At 38.6% G+C, this 22,805-nt stretch overlaps 2 protein-coding genes across 2 annotated transcripts; both read right to left on the reverse strand.

Moving 5' to 3' along the window:
- On the reverse strand, positions 1-13,424 carry sesn4 (sestrin 4). Its single transcript, XM_029442016.1, is given in 10 exon segments — positions 1-1,893; positions 2,481-2,625; positions 2,718-2,783; positions 2,785-2,885; positions 4,182-4,306; positions 4,468-4,579; positions 5,223-5,468; positions 6,142-6,324; positions 6,530-6,727; positions 13,155-13,424. Coding segments are annotated over 10 exon segments (1,329 nt in total). The 5' UTR covers positions 13,221-13,424; the 3' UTR covers positions 1-1,806.
- Positions 13,425-17,662: 4,238 nt separating this feature from the next.
- On the reverse strand, positions 17,663-21,528 carry zgc:92907 (UDP-N-acetylglucosamine transferase subunit ALG13 homolog). Its single transcript, XM_029442017.1, has 4 exons — positions 21,290-21,528; positions 19,372-19,534; positions 18,320-18,458; positions 17,663-17,905 (listed from the first exon to the last, which is right to left on the reverse strand). Exons 1-4 carry the CDS (start codon positions 21,368-21,370, stop codon positions 17,794-17,796), a joined length of 495 nt encoding a protein of 164 aa, XP_029297877.1. The 5' UTR covers positions 21,371-21,528; the 3' UTR covers positions 17,663-17,793.
- Positions 21,529-22,805: the final 1,277 nt, after the last annotated feature.

The following is a 22,805-nucleotide window of genomic DNA, read 5'->3' on the forward strand; positions in this document are numbered from 1 at the left end:
TTATTTTCATAGAGCGTCTTTATAGAAAACATTTCTTCACATTTTCAAAACATTTTTTTGCTTTTTCACTTGTTCTCTTTTTTTTTTAAAGTTTCTTTTCTTTCTTTTTTTTTTTTTTAAATCTGCTCAAGTTGAACAATTTTAACATCCATCTGTGTCAAAGGCTCTTTGCCGAGGTGCTGGGGCTTCTATCTGTCTGATAGAAAACACGGGCGTTCACAATGTTTATAGGAAACGCTGCTGACCAACAGAAAAAACCATTCATGCGGGAGAAGACAAGTTTTAAACTCGTCACTTGGGGGTTTTTTCCAGCTGCAATCAAAGCCCACATTCAGCCTCCAGTAGTCACATCCCTCCACTTCAGCAGCACTCCAGTTGTAGCCTGAAGGCACCTGTGTTAACGGCGCTTTTGCTTTACATGCTCGATATGCACAGGTTTCTTTTCTACATCCTGCAGCTATTAACTCTAAAGTGTGTCAAACCTCTACATCTACCCAGGCTGCAGCACAACAAGCAGGTCCTACCGTCACACCCAGAAACAAAACAAAAAAAGTACTCTATAGTTTACAAAAACTATAAAAAATAACAAAGACAGAAAAAAAGATACAAATGTTTTAACAACTAGTTTGCACATTGTTCTGCTTTGCAAATTGTACCGTGGATTTTGACTTGATAATCAGCTTTGATACAGCTCACAAAAACAAAAGCTTTGAGCAAAAAATCTGAACTCAACTCAAGACCAGTGCAGATCTACAGGGCATTTTTCATATATCCAATTCATTACTTTACTGTTATTTTAATGACATTTGGTCTGAAATTCAGTCTCTGATTTGATCATTTCTGAAGCCCTTAAAACACAACAATCTTTAAGCAAATGGTTCAGCTTCATCTTCACTGACTTCATAAGTTTAGTTACACATTTTCTTATCATCAGCTGAAATTGTGTTTTAAAAAAACATCATTCAGCACTGACCTGAACGTAACAAGAAGAGCAATAGTTCACTGAAATCTGGGGTTGAGAACAAAAGCAAAGTCTAAAAGCTTGAGGACAAAGTCTAAAAATCTTCGTTACATGTCATACAGTGGAGAAGAAAGGCGTCAGACCCATACACTGTGCGTCTCAATGTCTACTAATGAGCTACCTTGCATTATAAATATATAAAGTTTAAAAAAGTGCTTATTAAAAGAAACTATAGTGATGTGATAACTTCCAGCAGTGTCACGGTTTGTTCTTGACCAGCATTAATATGAAATGTTAGGGAGAGCAAAGCGGTCGTCCTTCACGGTCCACTTGACGTCCTCCTCCAACACTTGACGAGGATTGTCAAAAAAATAACCTGGTCTCCCATTAACATTCAACTTGTACAAAAAGATATTTTTTGGGGGGAAAGCATAGTTAATACAAAAGGAGACTGACCAAACTAAGAGTGTTAGCCATTGTAACACACTGCGACAACCCAACAGTTTCTTACAGACTGAGCGCGAACACAAAACAGGTCAAAATGAAACCAACTCTAGTAATAATTGCACATAACGTTTGAGAGCCGAGATGTTTGATAAGAGGACTTCACAACAGGAGAATCTGCAGGAGGAGGGGGGCGTGGCACACTATGGTATAAATACATTAAATCTGAGAAAAAGAAAAGCACTTTCATAAAGGCGCAGCTACAAAACGATAGAGCTCCGTGTCCTTAAAAGTGCCGCTCTCGTCCCACTTCACTGTCTGCTGTTGAGATTTCTTTATCCTGGCGTCTCTGCGTCTCTCTGTACCGGCGGAGAGTTTTAACTTTGTGCCTCTCCGAGCACTTATATCATGTATTGAGTGATGGCTCTCAGAGCGTATAGCAGCTCAGCCTGCAGCCGGGCCTCCATGATTAGTAAATTAACGTGTATCTGAGGGGAAGAAAATGAAAAGCGATTCACACAGAGCTCAAAGTTAACAGTGAAGATAAGTGCTGTATCGATTCGTTCAAAACTTCATTCAGAACGTTGACATTCACATTCTAAGTCAACATTTGAATGCTTTGCATATCTTGCTTGCATTATTTTCTTTTGTATGTCTATTGATTCTGTTTAAACCTGAAATGTCTGCACAGTTGCAGATAAAGATTAGGCTGCACCAATATGATTAGTATTATACTATTTGTAGAATTAGATTCCAGTGGTGGCTGCGTAGGATTGTTTCCGACTCGAGTGATCCAAACATTTCCAATACCTCCAGAGCGTTGTTAAGTTCAAAAGTCAACATTTAAAGAAAAAAGATGGCTGTAATAATTTCCAAAATACACAACATGATTTATAAAACCAAATAGTCTGCTTTAATCCATATTTGTTGGCGTTTAAAAAAAGACTAACTCCTTAAAACATTTTTAGGGTGTTGACGTCACAAGATATAACAACAGACATTCAAAAACATCAATAGAAGCTTCGAATGTAAAAGAAAAGGACATTCGGTACAGCTCTATTGAAGGTTACCTTACCCGATCTGAAGCTTTAAGTGGAGCCAGACTCAGTGGACACACTGGAGTTTTGGTGGCATCTGGAAAACAGGCCACAGCCTTGATGTACAACTTCAAATCCCGCTCCAGCAACTGGTTCACTTCTCCGTAGTCATAATCATCATACCTGTAACCACAAGCAAACATTTATTTATCAACTAAACACAAAGAAAAGAAGAGCTTTTGTACGAGAAAAGGATGTTTTTGTGGCGTTCTCACCGTATTCCTAACACACAATGGATGTAATTCCAGATCGCCCTCTTCAGGTCGGGGCTGTGCATTCGAGGGGAGGGTCGTCACACTCCTGAATCTGTCGTCCAAGAGGTGCCCGATGTCCGAATATAACCTGTTGACTAAGGAGAAGCCGTGATCCTCCCATGAATAGTCCTGCAGAGAAAATACAACACAAATTTTTGAAATGATGTATTCTGTTACAAAGCTTTAACACCTGCCAGCCAATCGGAAATGGAAAGTCAGTCTTGGTGCGAGAGCATGAAGGGTCATAACACAAAGTTAACTGACAACACCGCCTGCATCTAATCATCTTGTTGATAGCGCTGCAGCCTCACTGCGAATAACACTCGACTCTGTCGCTCCTCTAAAGAAGAAGATCATAAAACAGAAAAAGAAAGCTCCATGGCTTAATTTACAAATCTGCAAACTAAAACAAAAGTCGAGAAATATTGAAAGTAAATGGCGTTCCACTAAATTGGAAGAATCTCGTTTAGTCTGGTTAGATCATCTTAAAACGTATAAGAAGGCTCTCCGTAATGCCAGAGCAGCTTATTACTCTTCCTTAATAGAAGAAAATAAGAACAACCCCAGGTTTCTTTTCAGCACTGTAGCCAGGCTGACAGAAAGTCACAGCTCCACAGAGCCTTCTATTCCTATATCTCTCAGTAGTGACGACTTCATGAGCTTCTTTAACGATAAAATTATAATGATTAGAGACAAAATTAATCTCCTCCTGACCTCAATTGGTAATGACTTAACGTCAACCTCCAGAATTTTAAAAACATCTGTAACTCCTGAAATATATCTAGACTGTTTTACTCCAATCAACCTTAACCAACTAACTTCAACAATCTCATCGTCTAAGCATCAACCTGTATTTTAGACCCGATTCCAACTAAGCTGTTTAAAGAAGTTTTACCCTTAATTAACACCTCGTTATTAATATGATCAACCTGTCTCTATTATCTGGCTACGTACCACGATCCTTTAAAGTAGCTGTAATAAAACCACTTCTTAAAAAGGCTAGTCTTGATCCAGAGGTTTTAGCCAACTATAGGCCGATATCTAACCTTCCCTTTCTCCTCGCTAAGATCCGAAGAGAAAGCAGTCGCAAAACAGCCTGCGCCTGCTGCCCTGGTCCTGCTGGAGCCTTTTTGACATTTTCCTGGATTCATCCAAACTTTCTCTTTTTCAACCCAACATAATTTCTCTCAAATGTTGTATTTGTACTATGTTGTTTATCCTGTACACACGACCATTTTTCCCCCTTTAATTATGGGGTTTCTTTTAAGAAGTTTTTCCTTGTGCGATGCGAGGGTCTAAGGACAAAGAGTGTCGTATCCTGTACAGTCTGTAAAGCACACTGAGACAAATGTATAATTTGTGATATTGGGCTATATAAATACATTTGATTTGATTTGCCTACTGTCACAAATGTTGCGTCCTCACCTGAACTCTAAATACTTGAAAGTGGTCCTCCTCCCTACGAGCAAACTCCTGATAGCATAAGTCAGGGTCTGTGATAAAGCGCGTCGGGTCTGTGAAGCACATCATTTCCTCCTCTTCTTCCATATCTAAAAAAAGAGACGATGAAAGAAAAAGGAGATGGAGGCAGAGAGAGAGAGTGCGTCATTGCTCAAGTTTCACACAATGTGACCGAAAGTATAACGCTCAAGATAACCATCAGAAGTGAGTGGGAACATCTGAGCCTTGTTTTCTTGTTACTGTGTGTCACCTGTTTGCTGGAGTGTTTGTGTCTGCAGCAGACGCTCTTCTCTCTTCTCACGCTCCTCCTGGGACTTCTGAATCCTCTCCTTAAGACACACCATGTCACAACTGTCCAGAGACTGTCAACACAAACACCAGAAAAAAACTAGTGATGAAGTTAAAGGAACCTTTAAGTGTCTTACAAAGGACAGACACAACCTATGGCTACTGTAACAGGAAATAATCTGATCATGCATAACATTTTCAGAAAATGCATCTCCCACTTTCATCTCATATTTAAACAAAGAGCTCTTTCAATTCAAAGTGATGTTTGCACTTAATGCTGAGAAACACATTCTTGGACTAGCTGAACCATCTACTTCACACTATGAATGATGATTCGTTTTAATCTTTTATGCAAGAGATCATGTATACGACACATACATAACTTTTCAAGCAAAAGTGATCCTAAATGCTAAAATCCTTTGAGATGTTCAAAAGAACTCCTGCATAATCCTTCTTAAACGATTAGTCGTTTACCTGGTTAGACAATAGACAGAAAACTTAACAAAAACACATTTTAAAAATTGATTAAATAATTAGTAATAAGTAATAAGTAATTTATCATCCAAATGTAATGTAGCAAATGTACTTTAAAAGGTTTTTTATCATTACAAATGTTTAAAAAGGAAATATGAGTGGAATATTTTTGCATAACAGACTGTATTTCGCTTTGCAATTCTCTGTGACTTATTTTAAGAAAATACAAGTCTGATTTGTTACCCGTCTTCTTGTTTTGTGTTCGGAGGGAGTGGCGAGCGACTGAGGCACGTTGGTGTTGCCGTTGGCAGCATCAAAGGGGCAGAAGGTCGGCGGGGTACCGTTAGGAGATTTGGAGAGAGGGACAAAGTCTAAGTCTGTGTCGCATCCAAACACAAAGCTGCAGAGGGAGTGGCAGTGGGCCAGGATCACCACGGCCTGCACCAGTTCAGCCAGCGACCAGCACTGCTCACCCGACTTCAGCAGCGTCTGGAGGGGAGACAAGAGCTCAGGGTCAGACACGATTTTAAGATTTCTTCATCCTGCATCTGCATCCTGACCAGGGTTAGTATCGTTAACTGAAAGGAGACAGCATGAGTTTCCGTCAGCTATCGAGACTTTGAACCACGGAACTTGATCAGACTTCCAGGAGATGGTGCTATGCTTCACAATTAATCCCTGTTGTTTTTCACATGCAGTCTAGTCTTGTACAACTAAATAACAAGAACATTATCTAAATATAGTAGTAAATCAAATCAAATGTCACCAAGCTGTTCAGCTCAGGTCTGATGTTAACCAACTGGGCTCGCTTTCTTCCCAGTGTGGTAGTGAAAGAGGACTCAAGATGAATCTCAAACCAAAAGCTTCATAAATATAAACTTATACATTAACATTATGGCCGTGCTACACAGTTCTCCAACCATGTATTTGAAATGTATACCGTTTGTAGCTACATACTTCTAAGACATTATACCGAGCTCTAAGAAAAACTGCTGTAAAATGTCATTAAAATAGAATAAATACCAATTGTAACCTTGATCCTGAGTGCCTAAAGACAAAAATGATTCTGTATTGTATGTTCTGCAAGTGATAATCATTTCATAACGGTCTTGTTACGGTACATGTACAATTTGTTGTTTGTCTGTGTTTTGAGTTGCTGTACCTGGATGTGAGAGCAGGCAGTGAGCCAGGGTTGATGGGCCAGCACCTTGTTGATGTGGTCAAGGAGACGAAGGCGAGGGGGCGCTGCCTCCAAACCCTGCAACCACAGAGGGTCCCCGCCCACCCTCAGAAACTGAGCTGAGTGCAGGTACACCAGGTAGTTGCAGTGATGACGTGCCGCAGCCTGAAAGTCATGGGAAGAGGAAGTTGAGCAGACAGATTCAGGAAAATGACTACCTGAATCGTTAGAGCTCGTTATTCTTTAATTTAGTTTAATATAGTATGATCCCTGGTAAATAACAGCTTCCAAATCTACTATGTGCTTGTTTAGCTACTATAGAATGGTGAGATCCTGGGTTTGTATAAACGAGAACAGCTTGGTCACTAACCATGATGGCGATGTAATGGCGGTACGGCAGCGGCAGGGGGCCGTCCATGTGCAGGATGTAGTGCTGTGTGCGCAGGAAGCTCTCCAAGTACTGAGGGTGAGAGGCCATCTGCTGGGACACGGCATCCACGCTCCCCCTGCTGACCAGACCCTTCATGAACAGCAGCGACACTCGCTCCTTCTCACTGTTCACCATCACCTACAGAAACCAGGACAGAGAGGAGGTTGGTTTCTGACGGGAAAAGCAAAAACCTTGTTCCCGTTTGTTGTTGCAGTACAAGCTAAGGATGTTTAGTAATTGTGTTCATGTGTATGACGCTGTGGCAATAGCGATTGGAGCTGAAATGCTGAGCTGAAAAGTCAATAAATCGATTTGTCCAGCGACAGAAAATTAACCCGCATATATTTTAATAATCGTATTAATCGCTTAAGCCCCTGAAATATGTTGGTTCCAGCTGATCGGATATGAGAATTTGCTGCTTCTCTTTATTATAATCCCTATAAATTGAATATCTTTGGGTTTTGGACTGTTGGTTGGACAAAACAAGCAGTTTGAAGAAGTCTTTCTGAAATGATAAAATCGACAAAGAAAATAAACCTTAGATGCAGCCAAATAAATGTCAGATAAATGTCTTCATTGATTTTATAGTTGTTCTATAATGACTATTACATTACATTAAGCTGACGCTTGTGTCCAAAGCGACTTACAATAAGTACAAACAATCATGAGGCTACACACTCAGAACAGCAAGAATATTACAAGTAAATTAGCTTTAACTAGGACAAACCAGTTTAAGTGCAGTACAATAGCTTAGTAACTTACTTACTAAGTAAACCAAACTAATGTAAGTGCTAACAAAGATAAATAACATGTATTCTGTTTGAAAAGTTTCCTTCAAAATACAAAAAAATGCTCCTCAAATATTATATATAAAAAACAAGGGCTGAGTGTCCCTTGGGTGAATTATTAGAATTCATTTTGTGGCCAAGGCAGGTTGGCTCAAGATAAGGTTGGACTTCAGTGTCCACATCATATGATGACGGGCTCAGACTGTGCTTTGGACTGGAGTCATGTTCCACACCTTAAATCAGCTGAAGAGAGGCATGTCTTGGAAAGAAAGCAGCCGCGATGCTGTGATACCGGCGCCAGTGGCAAATGAGTGCATTACTTACATTATTATTTCTGCACATAAAACAAGCAAACAACGGTTACAGTTCCACCACATTATTATTAAATGTAGATGAGGCATTTACAGGTATCCACTTCTGTAAATTGAAAGTGGATGCAATGGGCAAAAAAACAAAAACAGCCTGAAACAGTGCTGAAACCAGGAAAAAAAACATACAAGATTGTTCTTTGAAAGGAGGATTTACAAGCTCGGTGGAACCACAGATTAAGAAACTAATGTGAAAGTTGGGCTTATGAGGCCTTGAAGAGGGACGCTCCGCAGCAGCAAAGAAGTGGATGAGAACAAACACAAACATAGGAGCGACTGGGCTGAGGAGCCTGAAGCCAAGAGAAACAGACCCATGTGGAGAGGGAAGCTGTCTTGCCCTCATAGGCACGGACATTTATTACCTCCCTCGCCATCATACAATGGCCTCTAGGAAAAGGTGTTGGGGAGTTCGGCCTGGGGCGAGGACTCAGTTCTCCTGCATGTGAAACCTGAGAACACAGCGCTGATCAAAGCCAAATGCTTCACTTCAGTTTGAACTGTTGGCAAGGACTTCGCCTTTTAACAGCACAAACTGCTGTCTAGGATTATTTCCTTATGTCACAGATAGTCAGAGCAAATGTTGGCTTGCTACTTAATTTTAGCCCCATATGGCTCTTTGGCATTCATCACCATGTTTATCTGGCTCGTAGCTCCATATGGTATTTCACTTCTCCCTGCAGAGGACTAGGGTTTGCTTGTGATCCTGCAAAGAGACTCCACCTCTTGACCTATATACGCTCAGATCTTGAAATACATGTTAGCCTTCTACACATTAAATAAATCAATCTTGTTATGAAGTTTACTTTTCCCTAATCTCATAGTTTATATAAAATGGACGAAAAGATCTAACAGGAAGGAGTGGATTGAAAAGCAGTGAGTGACCTGGCACTAAATAAAACCCGCTCGGACCCTGACCCACTCTCGTCTGTCAGCGGACATGTGAAATAGACCGGAGGGTAGAGCACACAGGTGCCTGCCAATCAAAGGCCTCTTTACAAGACCACATTCACACAAGTATCTCTCTGCAACACAAGAGCTACTGATTAGTATTCTGAGCTGCACAATCTATGTTACTGCTCCATCAAGCACTAACTGGCTTGGTCACTTAAAGGAAAAAGGCATTTCAGAGGTCGGTGCTTTGAGGTGCCTTGTCACAGACTTATTATGTAGGGAGACCACTAAGCTTATTCTTTCTAGTATGTCACTAAAGAATAAGCTATGATTGCAACATTAACTGATTATATGACCCATGTGAAACTTCATTAAATTGCTCTCTGCTCAGTTTGTAATACAAACACCACAACACAGATTCCCTGAATTATAGGTGCGGGACATTATTGTCACTGTAGTATATTTACTGCAGTCTGACTGATATTGTTTTTTTGAAACAGGTATCAATATGTGAGAGTTTCAATTCAATCAGTAACTTTAAAACGAACAGCAATTCAACTGTAGTTATTGAAGAATGATGAGCAAGATGCATACAATGCACACAGTATTTTACAGATGAAAATATGTGCTACTTATGTACTTAGGTATGTGATGGCAAGTCCACATGTGCCAATAATATCAGCCGGCCGATGTATGGATCTAGAATAATCATCATTTATTGTGCTTTATAGAATAGAAATGTAACTGCACAGTGCACAGCAGACATTATGAATCCAAAACAATACATGTACTTTATGTTTTAGATTTACGACCTGTACCAGACGTCCCAAATACCAACACTGGAAATATAGCGACTGCTTATGAAAAACATGACTACTAAGATCCCACTGAGGCCATGACAAAACCTTATCAAAGTGGGGCATCATGAGCAACAAGGTGATGCAATAAATCTGAACAAAACATAGGCGTTAGACTTGTACTTGCTTAAGTAGGGGCTGTGCTGTAGGTCCTTGTTCAGAGTGTAAAGGGAAAACAAAATGTCTGTATAAGCGTAATTCGGCAAAAGGTTACTGTTGCTGTTAGAAGAGTTAAAGCTGAAAGAACAAAATCACCGATATCTCACCAAAAAACATGAACAACCAGTAAAAATGACAATCAGGAGAAAAAGCTCTACAAGCTAGTGGCCTGCCTATAAAATAACTGGTGTGTCATTCATTTAGTCTTCAGTCACTGTCAAAACTACAGGACAATAAGTGACAACACTTACTCTCGTAGAGAATGAGGAGACGGCATTTGTCTTCATTGGCATCACACAATCAAAGAGGAAATTGGTGCATAAACATAAACATGTCTGGACAGAAAAAGTCAATTCTGAAACAGGAACTGTTGATGTGAGCACAGCAGGAAATAACACATCCTACAGTTTTAACTGAGTCTGCTGACAACTTAACATGAACGCAAAATTAAAAGTCAGCTAAGTCTGCAGTTCAAGACAATATAAAGTGAGTTGATGACGATGTTTAGTGTAAATACAAAACAAATTCTCAGATATTGAAAACTACTAAAACAAAACATAATCCATTTTAAATTACATATTTTCCCCTGATTGGTTGCCGGACTGACCAGTAAAGCAATTAATATTTCTGTGTTTCCCCACATCATTTAACGAAACAGTTTCTAATCAATGCTTGTGATTAATACACATCAGGGGAAGAAGGTTTAGACAGACATCTTTTGTCAAAGCTCTGTCCAGACACCCATCCAAACTGCTTTGTCTTTATTGCCTGCCCACAAATGCTGCACACAGCAGTATTTTTGATAAGGCGATACGCTCCTTATTGTCCACCCACAGGAAAAAAACACCCTCATGAAAAGAAAAAGCTGTTAGCAAGCGTGCGAGGGTGGATATATAAAGCAAAAAGATGCACATCATCATTTGGGCGACTGTGTACGGTATTACAAAGCATATTTTGGTTTTACAAAGATGCAAACAGTTTTATAGAGAAGCGCATTAAGGCTTTGTGCACACAAACCTATTAATTCTGCTTACAGTACGCCCAGCAGCTACAGATTTTGAAACAAAGCCATTTTCTATTTCGTCAAAAACAAGCTTGGGGGTGACAAAAGCAAAATGCCGATGTTGATGTTAGAGTGTATTCAAATCACAAGATGAATTCAAACTTGTGGACTGGCTGCAAAAGATAGAACTTTATTAATTGTTTTAACTCACAGAGGGCCAGTTGTGAGTAAACATTCACAGGGGCAGATCATTGGACATAAAAAAAGAAAAGAAATTCCCTTCCCAACACAGGAGAGGTCATTTGTTTATTGATCAGAGAGGAGCAAGAGGCAAGGATGAAATGAAAAACAGGGGTGACGTCACTGAGGGGAGGAAAGGTAAATGGAGACAAAGACAGGCTTTGATAGCAGGCCGACGAACAAAACAGCAGCACTGTACGGGCAGGAATATGAAGGGGTAAGATGCCACACAAAGAAGTGGAAAAATTATGCAAGCAGTTTTTGAAGGGTAAATGTGTCAGAGAAGACATGTACATGTAGTGACCGTACAGTATGTGTGTGGTATTGGTGGGCTGCAGGAGGGGGGCTGCTGCAGATACAGGAGAAGGAAATTCAATCTGCATTCCAATTGAGGCTGGAGGGGGTCCATCCTTATCATGCGCCAGCGTCCTGACAACATAAAACCCCCTCTTAAAAAAGAAAAAAGAAAAGCGGAAACACAAGCGGCCGGGGCCGGTTTTGGCTCTGCAACCTGAACTCAAGAGAGTAGTGCAAAACAAACCAGCTCCAGCCCAAAGATGTTTGGAGAGGGGAGGAGAAGAGGGGAGGGAAAGGAGCTGCTGGGTAGGACAGCAGATACAACACAACCAAGACAAACAAAACACTATGCTGCAGGAGCCCACATACAGCCGATGAATGATTGGACCTGTCAGAAAACATGGCAGGCAGGTAGAGCAAGGGAGAGACGCAGTGACAGACTGATAACATGGTAATTCATTACTAGTCTCTTTCAAAAACAAGCCAGGGGTGAGCAGGTTATAAAGGCAGGTTCTCAAATGTGGCGGTGCGTATATGCCTGCTAAATACTTGTTTATTTTAACAGCTTTGGCGTGCAACCTCTTGAAGTAGCTGTAAACTCACAGGGTTATTTTGTTTTGCATAAGCATAGGTCTCAATACAAATACTGATTGTGTTTCCCTAGTTACAGACAATTACTTAGTCAAATGGCCTGTGGAGAAAAAATGCCAGCTGAATGGCAATGAATATGAACAGCAAAACAATGAGAGGGGAACTGAAAAGTAACCCAAATTGGACTTGAACCCAAAGTAGAGGGTTTTGAATCCCTCGCTGCTCACATTCCTCCCTGTTTTGCTCCATTTCTGGAATCTAATCTGCAGCAAACATGGCTTTTTGGACTGCACTTGAGACAGCGCCCCCTTTCTGTTGCAAAATGGAAAAACAGCGACAGAGGAGAAAAACAACTTTGATTGGCAGTCCAGTTCAGCCAGCAAAAAACAGCACAATAAAAGTCGTCAACATTTAGAGCGACCTGGAGCCAGAAATACTGAACAATCCTCATTTTCCCTCATGGATTAAAGGCATTTACAGTGTTGTGTCCCTTCGAGCAGTGCTTATATTTTATTTATGGGGAATAAATGTCACTGCATTACTTCACAGCCACCTAACTGACACTTTTCTCCCAAATCCTCAGATGATGTCATCGTCACCTACAGATTTCTCCTCATACTGCAACGCTCCTAACAGTTACTGCATTTACACATTAATATTTGACTGTGAGAGTTAAATATAACCATGTATCATAAAGAAAGTACCTAAATCATCACTGGTGAACCAACAAAGGAAGAGTCTTCGTTACATTGTTTGCAAAGGCTTTACATCACAGTGGCTGCACAAACACAGATTTGACAGCAAACGGCTCATTTTGTTCATATTAGATGTACGTTTACTAACGGTAGCTTTTAAACCGTTGATGGAGCTTTACGTGACATTTAAACGGCTGGAGATGGAAACTACAAAATGTTTCTTGATAGTGATGAAAGGTGGCAGTTCATAAACATGCAATAAAACATGAAAACTATTTGTATTGTCTTTGCCGTTGTGATTAAAATCTAGTTTGGTTGCTCGATAAACCGTTAGCTGAGTTAGCTAGCTTAATCAGAAGTTTGGTAGTGCTATTTTCGCTCGCTAGCTGTAACGTTAGCTTCTGGTTGACCAGTTAAAAAGTTGAGATATAAAAAAATCTGTAAACGACAATCTTTTAATTGTTAATAAGCTGTTTGCTGCCGAAACAGGCTATTTAAAGAAAGAAAGAAAGAAAAACACAGCAAATCTAAATGAGAGGTGGTTAAGAGACGAGTTTTCTTTGATATTAAACAATCCCTTTAGCAAATGAATGAACGTTACTCAGGCTACATAGTTAGCAGTTAGCCTTAATTGTGTTAAAACTATTTTAAACATCTTTGTCTCCTGTCAGTTTACCTGTTTGTGGACTCGCTGGCACTGGGTTATTAGGGGGTACTCCATTTTATTCGTACAGATGATCATTTTCCAAAAAAAAAGTGTTCTACTGCATGGATGCGGCTCTGTCTTTTCTTGGTGCTTTCCAAGCTATAGCTAACAAAAGGCAAGACAAGCCTGCCTGCCTGCCTGCCGCTAGTTGCAGTCAGTCCGTCGGTTTGTAGACGAAGACTGGACTGGGTGAGCGGAGGAAACCTTCCCGGAGCCGAGCTGACAGCTCCAGTAACAGTGTGCCCAATCAACGCGCAGGAGGCGGAGCTGCTGGCTCACAGAGGGTGATATACAAATGCTAATGTGAATCTGCAAAAACAGAGCAAAGAGGCGAAAACAGACACACACAGAGTACCAACTTCATACCAATGCATGGGACAGGACATTTGTTAGGAAGCAGGATTTTGGTTTAATCTACAACATACTGTCCACTTAAATAAGGGAAATGTAGCATCTGGAAACGTTAACATCTGGACGCCCAGGGACCTGTTTCCAGTGGTGGAATGTAACTATGTACATTTACTCATGAACTGTACTTAAATAGAAAATTGAGGTTCTTGTACTTTACTTTAGTATTCTCCTCACATTCAACTTTATACTTCTACTCCACTACATCTCAGAGGGAAATATTGTACTTTTTACTCCACTATTTGTCTGACTTTACTGCTATAAAGTTGGTTGTACAAAACAAACATTGAGAAGGTGTCTCTTTGGGCTCTGGGTAACTAAATCTCACTATTTTAAATATTATTATAAACCAAACAATCGATTGATTAATGGAAAAAATAATCAGCAATCATCAATCCATAATGAATATAATCATCTGTAGTTCAAACTGTAGTGGTTGAGCTCCACCTCCACTAACTACAACCGTAATATCCTGCTTTAACATTGATGCATGAGTAATAATAATCAAATTATATAATATATAATAATAAAGCAGTCACAGGGGGCATTTTCCTGCTTAAACGGACATACTTTTACATAAGAAGCATTTTCACATCTAAACCAATGTTTTAAAACGGTTGAAAGACCAACAGTTATGTTCATTATGAGTTATGTCTGATAATGTGTCTCTGTGTGTATACACAGTGGTCTGTCCTAAAGGTGCATTTATTAATGTTATGTGGAAATAGCATTTGTATATGTGCATTATATACACGCCCAGGGACAATATGTAATGCCCTACATTTATTCTACACTGTCCATGTTTTAAATAAACCAATAAATAGATTACAACTAAATGTGCGTAATCCTGCTTGGTGGGGCAGACCAAGGTTTGTAAATTCACAGATCTGATGGTATGTGACTTGTCCACATACTTTTGTGTAATATTCTTTTCCTGGGACTATTTGTTAGGGTGTTGGTGAAGCCCCCTGCTTTCAATTAAGGGAAATGTTAAAGGGGCTCAACAGAAGATGCAGAGCAAAACACTGGATCCTCCACTTCCAATGTTGCAATATGATAGCATATTTTCAGCACAGCCTGGTAAAGTCCCATATCTTGGTTGCACAGGTTGCGTCTTTATGCACAAACTGAGATAAAAAAAATTCAGAGACTTGCTAAAGCTCCTTCAGTGACATATACCAAACATTATACAACTGCTTTAAGGGGCTGAGTAGGTAAACTGAGAAGTAAACTGACCTTCAGGTGAGTTCTCATTTAATGCTAAAGCACACAATGATAACGTTAACAGTTTGTGGAAGGCCCTTTCCTGTTTCAGTGTGACAAAGTCTCTGTGCACAAAGACATAAAGACGTAAAGACATAAAGAAAAGGCTTGCACAGATTACTGAACAGGCCTACTGTGCACAGAACCTCCGTTTGAAGTTACTGTTAACATTTCTTATTGGGAAGTCACAAAGAGACACAAAACTACCACAACTGCAAAATGACCAAAACGAGACACAAAACAACCGCAAAGAGACAGGATATGACCACAAAGAGACGCAAAATGACTACAAAGGGACTCCTAATAACCAAAAAGAGAAAGAATATAATCACAAAGAGAAGCGAAATGACCAAACGAGACACAAAATAACCAAAATAAGATGGAATATGACCACAAAAAAGATGTAAAACATTCACAACGAGATGCAAAACGACCACAAAGATTATTGTCTCATAATCCATCCAAACACAAACAAGACAATGTGTACCATTCGTGTTCGTATCCTGATGTAAACTAAACACACAACAATCATTGATTACAAGAGATGTCCACAACTAACCACTGCTTTCAGGCTGATTAACCCTCTGCTTTTACCCAATTGTTACTTTTAGTATGAACTTATTCAGTCCTTACTAATGAAAGGGACATTTGTTCTCTATTAGACATCTTGCAATTGAAGTAATTCAAATCAGGTTGTTTTTCTGTCTGAGAATCAGTTACTTTCTGTGTTTTTGTACTTTCTTACCAGCTGCTGGCTTAAGATAATCAGGTCATGCGTTGAGCGTGACATACATTATTTCTGAAATGTCACCATGTAAAACTTCTTATGTTAATAGTTCCTCAATCTTAAGAAATTAGGATTTCTTTCCCTTTTAAAGGTTTTGCTTTGTTATATGGAAACTTCAGTTTTGTAAAAGTGGAAATAAAAAACTAATCAGGTTGGTCAGTTAAATCTTAGTTTAAAATGAATTTATTTGCTAATTAACCTCCTGATTTGCAGTGAAATATCCACTTACAAGGGAGAGACATTCTCTATAAAACCAGATATGTTTAAAACGACCCACGGGTGTTGATGCATGCATGAGGACTGATGTATGTACATGTACTTTAACTACATTAAGGATGTGTTTTGACCCTTTACTCTCTTTATTTTCTGTTCGTTAGTCAAACTAACCATTTCCTCCATTAAGCTGTTGTGGTAGAAGAGCTGCTCTACCACAGAATCAAAAACTTGCTTTACATGTTTCCACAGCAATGCTCATCTAAACAAACAGAAGGGACTTTCCTAAGAAATAAGCCTGACACAGTTCTGGTTCATTCCTCTTGTACAACAGTGATATAAGTGATATAAGAGAATATTTGTTATCAAACTGCCAGAAATGCCATCTAGCCCTCAGAGACTTTGGGACATTAACACAAACAGTATAACTAAATGCTGGTGCAACCAGGCTGTTTACTTGATCTACCACATTAACAGGTTTGTAAACACATCTGGGTGGCACATTGATTATTAATAATTCATTATTTGCTGCAGGAACAGTCTGCCTCTGTAGCAGAAAGGGGACACAAATGTTTCCTGCTCTGACTGTAAATACTGTTAAGAGGTTGAAGAGCTAAAAGAGGCGACGTGCCACCGTTCACCAATCATTTCCTGTTTAACCAAACGTCTCCTGCTGAAGAAACTGTAAATCCAGGAAATGATTAATCAGCAAGTGCTTGACAAACATCAACACGTTTCCTAAAATTGTACAGCGTGTCTTTTAATTGCACAAACGTGGCGACTCCACATCAGCTGAACAAGAAAAATCCTAATTTTTCAAAAATAAAAGCACCTAAAATCTAATTTCCCAGACTGTACATGTACATAGAGTACTTACTCTTCTCTGCAGGTTAGAGGATTTATAACAGCTTCTTATACACGGATCACTGAAGCAGATCGGGCTCCTGCTTTTCTGCCGATACAGATCGAGGTAGAAAAAGGTAGTCGAGGCATATAAAAACAAAGTTCTGCATAAAATATTAACAACATGAATGCATGTGCTGGGAGGACATATGATAACCAACCCGCAAGGTCATAGGTTCAAACATTATCTCACCCTTGTGGTAAAACTGGGTACATGTTGCTTTTCTGTGTGATGCAGCTCATTTCTTTAGTCTTTGTAAAGCAGAAAACTGCGTCTTTGTCGGCCTCTGGAATAAGTGGAAGTGAGCCGTGTACACTGTAGTTTAGATTATTCAGATTTAATTTCATAATAACCCTAGTAAATTCCTATGTACATAGGTGCACAACAACTCAGCAAATGTACAATATCTCAATACTGTTTATAAGTCTCAGCAAATACATAAGTGTATTTATAATATATATATATATCATAGAGTTTACGCTGTAGCTGTTGTGCATATGACAATAAAGCCTTTGAATCTCTATAATAGACACCATAAATTAAATATACAGTATACTATTTACTTTTTTCTATGTCATTTTGTTTCCTCCAGCATTTCTTCCGATACAGCCCTTGGCCTACAAATGAAGAACGGTCTGTACCACTGAGATTACACAGACATAAAAAGAATTAGAGCAACGCTAATTCACAAACAGACTTACAGGCAGAGTTTGAGTCGAGACGTCTGTCCTCTTGAGAAGAAAGCTGTTGCTGATGAGACTTCTCCAGACAAACACACAATGCCTTCAACTCTCTGCTGTCATTTGACTCAAACCCCTGGTAAAGCTTTGTTTTTCCTTTCACTTTTACAAAACTAAAAACTAAACCTAGAACAAAATATACAAAAAATTCAAAGCACACACAAGGATTTGGAATTGTATTTATTTATATATAATTATTATTATTATTGCATAAAAAATTAGAAAACACTCAAATGAGATTTTTAAAATCATTATAATGTATGAGAAAACAAGCAGTCCTGTAAAATTAAAGTTTCACTGAACACCGAGGGCTCTATCGAGGAAATTCGCAAAGTTCTTGGGCTGTCCGGGCAAGAAGGGCTGAAGAACGGAGAGATCCATCGTCCTCAGAGTTTCTATCAGGGTGCTGAAAGATTAAAAAGAAAAAGAAAGAAAGGGGGGTTTGTTACTTTTGTTTTGCTAATGAACTATATCTATATCTATAACATGGAGGAGGAAGAATGGCTCAAGTATCAATAAATAAATGCATCAATAAATACAGGAATAAATAAATATGACAAAATAAATATTAGATGCATAAATAAATAGACAGAAATAAATAAATTAACAATAACAACAAATATGAACAATAACAAATAGATTTAAGATATTTATTTATTTCCAGTTTAATTATTTACGCATTTATTTCCAGATTTATTTATTTCAGCAATTATTCATTGTCATATTTAGTTATGCATTTATTCCTGTATATAAATATACATGTATACTTAAGTCATTTTAGTTTTTCACAGTATAAACTGTGCATGCGAGAAGCACATACCTGCATGTGCAGTACAACAGGTGGGAGTCCATGTGCAGCTGTCTGGCCATCTCCAGTTGGTGGTTGTTCATCAGTTTGTCATTGACGACGACCAGCAGAGATTTGCCGGCACAGAGCGCCTCCAAACAACTTCCTGCGCCTGAGGAGAAAAACAAGATCAGAATCCGTATTCATGAAGTCAGTCTGTGTTTGTGTCTGCTAGTTTCTTTTTACTATAATACAAAACTTTGATTTTCATCAGAATTTTGAAACAAGCTTAAAACTGGTAATACATTACAGTGTTTAATAGTCTACTTTTCATTGTCAGCTCCCTTAACCAAACACTAAGTCATGCAGGATAATGACCTTCATCTCTACAACCCCACTTGTTGTCTACTGTAAGTCTCACCAGCACTGAGCACACGGTGGGATAGGAAACACACCTGCAGCAAATGCAAACAAATGCGATATTCAACATGTGCTTGAATATTATCCTGTTTTTAATAGATTGCTCGATGCCCTTTGATGCCCTCATGTTGAATCGGTCTGTTGCTGATGCTCTGCTGTATTATTCATCAGTTTTCTGTTTATTGTTTGCACACTGCTGACATGCCTGTGTTTGCTTTGAATTCCATAAAGTCATTAAATGTCTTCTCGGCAGGAAATGAACACAGAAACAACCTGTTCTCGCTGGATAAACAGCATATATGTGAGAAGACACGGAGGCCCTTTATTTATTACGTTGAGGATTTAGTGTAAAGATGATAAAAAGATCGATTAGTTTCTGCGGACAATGCCGTTTCTGATCTTATAGAGTTTTTAATTAATATACTTCATTTTGTAAAGATTACCATTTATGAAAACAGGAAGGAGCATTCTTGTTTTGAGTTTGTCTTTGTTTGTTTTGTGTCAATGCAGCAATTTAATGATGCGTTATATTACATGTAAAAGGCTGTATTTCATTGTGTTAAACATTTTAATTATATATTGTGGGGGAATTAAAAATATAATAATATGTAACCACTATTTACGAGAGGAGCGAGAGTCCAGGTGGTTTTTAATATTTAACTCACCTGCGTGGCTGATGACGAGGTCCGCCTGTTTGAGGTCTTCTGCTATCGAGCCTTTGAATCGATAAGCCTCCAGTCTGACATGCGGACATCTGTCAGCAGCTGGTAGAAGAGATCCTCTCCCAACCTGAAGAACCAAACGCTCATATCCACGAGCCTTTAAAGCCTGTGGGGAGAGAAAAAAGAAGAGATTATAAAACTGGTCACATGTTCATAAATTCACACTTTTATGTTGCTGCCGTAGTCTCTGGAAGATTTATTTTAAAACCACTGTGAAGACTTGAACAGGTGATGTCTTGAAGTATTCTGAAGTTTCCCCACTAATTATGAGAAAGAGACTCTTTAATTTAATTTCCTAAAAAACAGCTTCAAAACCCGACAGCATTACAGCATCTGACCGTTTTGATTTCATGTTTCTTATTTTGTGGCGGTTATTATTTATTAAAAACATTATTATTGGCCACACTACATTAAAGAGTTGCCGTTGCAGGACAAAGACGAACTATCACTAAAGGGTCCTTGAATAACAACTCACAGACTTGCCAGTTCATGTCATGCCATTTCTTCAATCATGTGCTTGTAAAATCCCATAACTTTACTTGTAATACTTTTTAAGTTTGTTTATTCTACCAATTGCTTACTTTTTACTGGATTGGGTTGAAACTTCTACTGAATATCCAAGAAACCCTAAGGATTATTTGCAACATGTATTCATGTAAATATTTGTTGATGAATGTTTTACAGTAATCAAAAAATTAATGATATAAACAGCTGTGTTTTTATCTGTGCTACAACTAAAAATCTTCTTGGAAAAATTTACTTTAATTCAATTGTTTTTTCTAGATTGAATGTCTGACATACTGTACGTGGTGAAAAACAACTAAGTACATTTACTGAAGTGATGTACTTAAGTACACATTTGAGGCACTTGTACTTAACTTGAGTATTTCTATTTTATGCTACTTTACACCACGTTGACCAACAACATTACAACATTAACCCTCTGGAGTCAGTCTATTGTTTGGTGAATATAAATGCGCATGTTTACATTTACAATAAGATAACTTTAGTGATATATCATGTAGAGACAAGTTTTATAGTTTGATTTCTCCCATCCTTCTGCTGTATTTGTGTGTAGAAACAGTGATCGTGTGATATGTGTCCGTTTCTCTTTAAGAATATTTCTGTCATGGAAATAAATATTCTTTATTTTCTCTTGTGCTTCTAACTCTTTGTCTATTTTGTATTAAATTCCCTAAACACTTGTTATAATTACAAAATGCATTTCTCACAACACGTTTTTTAAAAAAAAGCCATAATTAAAACCAGGGACGTGCGGTCATCATAAAAAGTAAAAAAAACAAATAATAAAATAAATATAAATTTATATTTGTCCACTGGTCTGTGCTATAACTGCATTTTATGTATGATTCCAATAATTTTGATCATTTTTATAGTCAAAATCGCTGAATTTGCGTATTGAATACAGGAGAGATGCGAGCTGCGAGTTGTTAGTAGTTTTTGGCCAAATGTGTACCTTACGTGTGTGTGTGTGTGTGTGTGTGTGTGTGTGTGTGTGTCTATATAAAGAATTCTGATATGAGATATGAAAAATAACCAGTAGCCAATGTTCATGCTGCCAAGAAAATGGTGAATAAGCTACTCAGTTATAATAATAATAATAATAATAATAATAATAATAATAATAATAATAATAATAATAATAATTTGTATTTATAAGCGCACTTTTCATTTGAATAAACAAAACTCAAAGTGCTACAGAGTTGGGTTCATATATTTATAAATCTGACTGTGCCTCCCCAGCCATGAACCTCACCGCACGTCACTGATTAAAACACAACAAAAAGCTGTAGCAGTATAACATGTAGGTGCTTCTTTCAGCTTTAGCAACTTTCCTCACCTGAACGGTCTCTGGACACGTGACGCTTTCAATGAGCTCATCAAAGCTCGTGGTGCCGACAGTTACAAACACAGTCTTCATGGCTGCTCAGCTAAAATTGTCAGTTTTGAAGTGTTTTTCAAACACTTGTTAGCCTCCTCTCACAGCTCATCCTGCAGCTACAGACCTGACAGCGACTTCCGCTTTAGACCGCTGACGTCACATTCGTGAAGGCACGTGCTGCTGCCACCTCGAGGCCTGGAGCTGCAATTGCTTTATACACAGACTGCAGCGTGGAAAAATACCAGTTTAAAGCTCAGTTTGCCTCTGAGTTTATTTTCTGCAATAACACATCAAATATATAAGTAGAGTAATATTAGTTATTTAGAATACAACTCAACTCAACTTTATTTATACAACACCTTTCATACAATTGTGCACCCAAAAGTGTTTCACAGCACAGACAAAAAAGTAAAATAGACAATATGTACAATTTTTCAAGACTAAAAAACAACAATAAACAATTAAATGTAAAAAAGTCACTGAAATAAATAAAAACAAGGGATTTAAAAGAGTATGAAAACCAAAGACTTAAAAACTAAGGCAACAAATGAAGAAGCACTGTAAAAGCCAGGCTCAAAAAAGATACAGTATGTCTTAAGGTTTCTTTTAAAAATATCCACACAGGTGGAGTCCCTAAGATCCTCAGGCAGACTGCTCCAGAGACTAGGGCCACAGTGGCTACACGCTGACTCACCGTGTGTCTTTGTTAAAATCCTTGGGACGACAAGGAGGCCAGCTGCAGAGGATCTGAGGTAAAGCAAAGCAAAGTTCAAATGTCTCTTGATGAAGACACATTAGTTTCATAATCATAGAGTCAATACAAAAAGAAAGAAACCAATGTGATTTACAAATTAAGGATCAAAATGAAGAGAGCTTTTATTAGTTATTCAATGTTAATATATTCTCTGCATTCAGCTGGTAAGAAGGAGGCTCCTGCTGTGGTGGAAGTTAAACTCTGGTTTGAGAGGGGAAGATTCAGCTGCGAAACATTGAAAGGATTGTGCTTGAGATGACAAACATGGAAGAGACATATTTCTGGTGATGACTGGAAGAACAGGAACTGTACTGATCTGCACAGATCCGGGTTTCAGTGCACTATAATCCCTCTGCTGCAAGGGTTTTGACTCGGGAGACATAATCACATTTTCTCGATCCTTAATTTTAGAATTGATTTCCAGATATTGATTACTTACAATGCCATGAGAGGTGAAGGCCCACGTTATTTATCAGAGCTCTTATTGCCCCATGTCCTTTCCCGAACCCTGAGATCCTTGGATACGTCGTTCCTTGATGTTCAAGGTCCAGATTCATTCACAGAGGTGGTAAAGGCTTTGCAGTCAGGGCTCCTACTCTACAATGACCTTTTTTTGGTGACGTTGATGTTTTATTATGTGTGTAGATGTTGGCTTTTAGTTTGTTTTATATTTTTACAGATCAATTTCCTGGATGTCAATCCAGAAGTCTAATATCGTGT

The sequence above is a fragment of the Cottoperca gobio genome, chromosome 10 (genome assembly GCF_900634415.1).
Source record: "Cottoperca gobio chromosome 10, fCotGob3.1, whole genome shotgun sequence".
Classification (NCBI taxonomy): Eukaryota; Metazoa; Chordata; class Actinopteri; order Perciformes; family Bovichtidae; genus Cottoperca; species Cottoperca gobio.